The sequence below is a fragment of the Glycine soja genome, chromosome 17 (genome assembly GCF_004193775.1).
Source record: "Glycine soja cultivar W05 chromosome 17, ASM419377v2, whole genome shotgun sequence".
Classification (NCBI taxonomy): Eukaryota; Viridiplantae; Streptophyta; class Magnoliopsida; order Fabales; family Fabaceae; genus Glycine; species Glycine soja.
The window spans coordinates 31285707-31291961 of record NC_041018.1 but is presented as its reverse complement, the minus strand read 5'-3'; the positions used below and the strand labels follow the sequence as shown (position 1 = coordinate 31291961).

General features: G+C 32.3%; 1 protein-coding gene across 1 annotated transcript; it reads right to left on the bottom strand.

The window, feature by feature from the left end:
* Positions 1-4518: 4518 nt before the first annotated feature.
* On the bottom strand, positions 4519-5082 carry LOC114391635 (protein FAR1-RELATED SEQUENCE 5-like). The gene has a single exon (XM_028352619.1). The coding sequence runs from the start codon at positions 5080-5082 to the stop codon at positions 4519-4521; it is 564 nt and encodes a 187-aa protein (XP_028208420.1).
* Positions 5083-6255: the final 1173 nt, after the last annotated feature.

The following is a 6255-nucleotide window of genomic DNA, read 5'->3' as shown; positions in this document are numbered from 1 at the left end:
TTGACATGTTAGGACAATGTTTTCAACCAACATTTTAATTCCAATTTTTAGTTTCCTCTAAACTCTTTTACTTTTTCTAATCTCTATTTCTTCTCAAAGCTTTTACTATTCCAATCCTTACTTATTATTATTATTATTGAAATTGCTATTAGAACTATTATCAAAATATTATTAAAATTATCATTGGAATCAATATTATCGAAACTCATCACTCTCTTATTTATAATTTGTTTCAATGATTGATCTTTGATGTTGATAGAAGTTTAACACATAGATCTATGACGAAGGGCCTACCAGGAGGATAAAAGGCCTCCTAAGGAAGAATTGTCCTCTTGCTCAAATATACCTATGGAGTTATGCTTGTTAACGAAAACAAGCACATATTTCACGGTTAACAAAATGGCATGCCAAATAGGGGCCCCCAAAAAATGGATAGTATGTGTTAAATTTTTTGTTATGGCCATTAGTTATTGGCAACATCGTTACATACAAAATCCCTTCTATCTATATTCTTAATGGTCAATATGATTAAATTGAAGGCTTTCAAAGGGTAGATCTATTCATGCTTTTGATATTATCGGAGGCCATATGCAATACTTTTCTTTTCTTTTAATTGTTGATGATTATTGTTAGGTCTGGACAACCACTTGTCTCATCCACCTTGGATTTTGATGTATAACAATAACTATAAATTATTGATATTCTAATGAGTTTTGACAAATGGAGAAGATCAGTACATTAGAAGGATTCACAATATTTAGTATCGTCCACAACTATTGAAAGTATGTTTTGTTTTAAACTAGTGTCCAACACGCTATATTCAGTGAGCATCCACACTTATGTTTTGTAAATCAATATAACACACTGTCTTAAAGTAAACTCACGCGTCCAGTCTCAAAGACTGGGTGTGACAAAAAAAGGAAGTACACATGTATTGTTGTATTCAAATTCTATTTGCCTCTATTATTTTTGAATAACTAACATTTGGATTTAAGAAAATGACAGTATAGAAGAGAATAGAAGGTTTCCATGGAATATTCCCTTAAAGGTCGCTTTCACTACTGACAAAAAGCACATGGCATTGTTTGTACTATGGATAATCTTTCTCTAAAGTCTATAAAAGGTTGTCTCCCTAAATGAAGCAACTGACAAAAAATATAGAACAAGAGTGCAAGAAAATACGTGAAGAAAAACTCTGCTAAAATCACTAGACGATTATACACTATTTTCATTTGTTTATCCTTTGTGAAGCAAAGTTATTTTGTATTAGTGTTTAATTGTATATTCACTCTTTGCGTGTATATTCACTCTTTGCGTGTTAACAATACTTGTATTCATTCCAACATTTGTTTGTGAAAGTCAAGAATGGCTTAGTGTTAAACAATACTTAAGTTTTTAGATTTATGGGGAGTCTAAGAAGGTACCAGAAGTGGTGTTAAGAATACTTGTAAAGTCAGAAGTGGCAGGTTAAAACACTTGTTTTGTAATCAAGTTTTGATTAGTGGAACCCTTTAGTGAAATAAACCAAGTGTTTCTACTTTTCTCCATAAAGGTGTATTAACCATTCTTATTCCATTTTCTATTAACTTTTAACACCAAGTGGTTATTTGAAAAACTATTTCAAGAACCTTTTATTTGTCGCTGGAAGAACATATTGTTCTTTACTATATATATTTGTTTTATTCTAAGTGGACGACCAATGATTAAGACAATATTTTCAATATTATCTTTTATATCGCGAAAATTTTACATCTTTGATAAACACATTATTTAAACCCCTTAGTGTGTTTCTTGTCATTCCAATTATTTATCAATAACCATTTAGGAAAAAAAATATTGAAAACGCTGGTGATCGGTGGATTGCAAGTCATTGAAATATAATTGGACATGACTTGAGTTTGAATGATTTAATAAACATGGTTATTTTAAAATCAAAACTTATAAAGAAGTCCGGAAAAACATCTTTCAAAATCAAAAAATGAAAGTGCAACAGTTAATTGGTTAAGAACAATTATTCTTATTATACTTTAAAACTAGTTAGCCTTTTCTTGCACATTTCAATAAGGGACAATTAAAAAATGATAGTTTTCAACTATGAAAATTTCAATTGTCATTCAAAGTTTATCGTGACACTAAAAAAAAGAAATATGAAATGAAATTGAAGGTAGAAACTTTGGAATCAAAATTCAAAGTGGAGATTTCGATTTGAATCTTCGAGTATTATGATGGCCTGGAAATATTGATGAATATAATAATGGCCACTAGCATTTGATCAATCACACTGAGTAAAAAAAGGTCGAAGTTGAAAATATTTGAGGATGAAGTTTAGTTAAAGATGAATTGTGGCCTTAGTATTTCAAAGTCACGGCCTGTGAAAATAAAACTGTTGAAAAGTATTGATCGAAATTGATTATGTGTGTGTAGATTCTGATCTGGCTTCTCTGTTGTCCCTTTCCAAGTTGTCCTGTGCTGCCTATTCAAAACGACGTTGCATAACAGTTGTGTTAATATTTAATCGTGACCATCCATTTTCTTTACATCTCAGCCTTTGAATCTGTAAAAACACATACCATAGCGTTTGGATTCTTTCACTTGTAGCACGCAGCCATAGACAAAAAAATGTGTATCACCATGTACATCTCCAAAATACTAACTTGCTTACTTCTAACACAAAAAAAAATGTGTTTCACCATGTACATCTCCAAAATACTTACTTGCTTACTTCTAACATACAGAATGAGAAATGCATTGACCATGAACTAGGGTAATATATGGTAAATTCTATCATTAGAGATTGTCTAACTAAAGTCCAATGCCTCAAGTGATGGAATGTTGCCTTCATCTTGAGCCTAAATTGAATAGAATAGAAGTGAGTAAAATTTAAAATTGATATTTAACTGTAGTAATCTAAAATTGATATACATACCATAAGCATTCTAGTAAAACTCATTTGACTTGGTTAAGGTGGAAAAGACACTAAATGAGTATATGCTTCTGAAAGAATAGAAGTTGATTCTTGTCATGATAGTTGATTTAAATGAGCACATCCTATCAACGAGTCTGAATTTGATGCTTCCAACAAGACTTGACTTTCCTGATATATCATAGGTTTCGAATTAACACACCACACTACAAACATACTATTAAACTTGATCAACAAAAGAAATAAAGAAATGCTTAAAATAAACCTTATGAATTGATGGTTGCATGGAGTTCACTTTTCTTCTTTTTCGCCTTAAATTATCAGTCCAACTTCCCAGAGGGTTATTTTTTTCATCCTTTTACCATCTCTCTTCTTAAATCCAATTCCTTTGGATGCCAAAGGCTCCATAGCATACCTTGTGGCTTCACGTGTGGAATCACGAGGACCATGTGGTTGTTGGTTCAATCGAATTTCAGCCACTTTCTTACTAAGCTCTAACACCCCTTGATAAACTAAAGAACATGCTTCCGGATAGTCAGATGCCTCATCGGACAATCTCATAAGCATTGGACATAATTGCTTATATCGATTTGAACTCTCCAACCTAGGATCAACATCAATTTGCCTCCCACTATTATCATTGTACGTATCACATCTTGCTTGTCGTGTCCACCGCTTCAATATATATTTGTTTGGAAGAAGCTTGACATCCTTGTGGAATAATATTCTCAATGAGTGACAACACAATATTCCCAATTGTTCAAACTTCCTACAACTACAAGTGATTGTCAATTCTCCATTCTCAATTTGGGATTCATAACTAACTCTGCACTCTCCATTTTCATCCATCATTGTTATCACATATTCACCATGAGCTTCCATTTCTTTTTTTTTTTTTTGTAGATATTTGTGGAAGCTATTAGATCCCACTCTCTTTGAAACAAATTGAACATGGGAGGATTGTACTCTTGAGAAAGTTGTCGAATCATAGGTGAACTTTGTATGATCATTCTTGGCAACTTCTAACGCATCTCATAATCTTGCTTTAACTCATTGTACCATTTTTCCTTGACAATCATTTCAAATTTCTTGAAGAATTGGTTGATGTTCAAATTAGGCCTTGTGCAACTCTTTATATCTGAATTAATGCTTTCACTTAGTTGTGTACTACGCATACCAAGCGTAAAAGCATACTTCATATAACACGCTGTTCATTTCTCTTTGATTTGGTAGGTGGAGGTCAACCACGTGTTTTCTTCTACATTGTATTTCAATAATAAGGTTCCCCATGAGGCTTCAAAATTAGTTTCTTCCTCATAATCATACATACACTTCTTGAAATCAGATAAGAAATTTGATTCATCTTTCATTAAATTGCCAAGATGTTTGATTCCATTTTTCATTATATGCCACGTGCACAAACCATGCTTTGTCTTTGGTATAACCTCCCGCAATGCTCTTGCCATGGCTTGGTCTTGATCAGTGAAAATAGTTTGTGGTCTTTTTTTGCTATGTTCTTGCAAAAAGGTTTCAAGAAGCCATTTAAAGGAGTCAATTGTCTCATCATATAATAATGCAACCCCAAATATCACCCCTCATCTGTAATGGTTAAAGCCCAAGAAAATTGCAAGGGGACGATGATCTCCATTTGTACAATAAGTGGTATCCAAAGAAATCACATCACCAAAGCATTGATAGTCAAATAACATTCTTGCATTGGCCCATAAGATATTTGTTATTTGCTCTTCTGAATCAATTTGGTATGCATGGAAAAATGAGGGATTATCTATGAGTTGTTGTTGGAAATATTGTAGCAAACACCCAGCTTCACCATAAGCCATATCTTGCCGCCTCTTAGAATTCAAATAATTCTTTGCATCTTGCCTGGTATACCCTAGATTCTCTGTACCTCCTACATATTTACTCATCAAATCAAACGAGGCTTTTTGTTGAATCCCTGCATCTTCTGCCACTTCAAGTTCATATGCTTGATTTTCAGTTATTCTTTGTTGAGAAGCTAACATATGCACGGTTTCTGGTGGATGGAGTGGGTGATTCTGATCATCAAAATATTCAATCACTTTATATTTCTCATTGAATCGTTTAACTTTCATACTTGCCATACACCCTGTTCTTGTCTCGGTTTTTGGATTGGTCATTTTAGGATCTCTTTTATCAGATTGATGTACGCCCTCCTTACAACAAACATATTTATAATGAGTAATGGAATCATCTTTCTTACTCTTGCTTGAAAAATGATCTTCGATGGATTATTGAGAAATAGTATTTTAATAGACTATTTTGAATGAGTGCCAAAATATAGTCTTTTGGCTAATTGTACGGTGATAGAAGAAATAAAGATTTAGAAAACATCAAGGCATGGAAAGCATCAAGACACTAGAAGATATCAACAGTGGAGATTATAGATACAAGTCATCAAGGGTGAAAATTGAAGACAAAAGTCATTAACGATGAAGATGATGATTGGAATTTATTTGGAAAGTTATGGGTAGCTAGGAATTATTGTCTATAGATACTAATTTGTACCATTGTAATAAGGGTTGGAACATGTAACACCTTCATATCCTCTTAAGTCCACGCGACGCTCATAAGTTCACATGAATTTTATAGATTGACGTGTTAGGACAATATTTTCAACCAACATTTCAATTTCAATTTTTATTTTCCTCTAAACTCTTTTACTTTTTTCAATCTTCATTTCTTCTTGAAATCTTACTTTTTTCAATTTCCATTCCTTTTCAAAACTTTTACTATTCCAATCCCTATTTATTACTATTGAAATTACTATCAAAATTATTATTGAAATTGCTATTAGAACTATTATCAAAATACTATTAGAATTATTAATGGAATCAATATTATCGAAACTTATCACTCTTTTGTTTATAATTTGTTTCAATGATTGATCTTTGATGTTGATAGAAGTTTAACACAGACCCATGACGAATGGCCTACCAGGAGGATAAAAGGCCTCCTAAGGAAGAATTGTCATCTTTCTCTAATATACTTATGTAATTATGTTTGTTAACGAAAACAAACACAAATTTCATGGTTAACAAAATGACGTGCCAGGTAGAAGCCCAAAAAATGAATAGTATGTGTTAAATTTTTTGTTATGACCATTAGTTATAGTAACATTGTTACATTCGAAATCCGCTATATCTATATTTTTAATGGCCAATATGATTAGATTGAAGGCCTTTGAAGGGTAGAACAATTCATGCTTTTGATATTCTAGGAGGCCATGTACAATACTTTTATTTTCTTTTAATGGCCGATGATTATTTATCAATAACCATTCATGAAAAAAA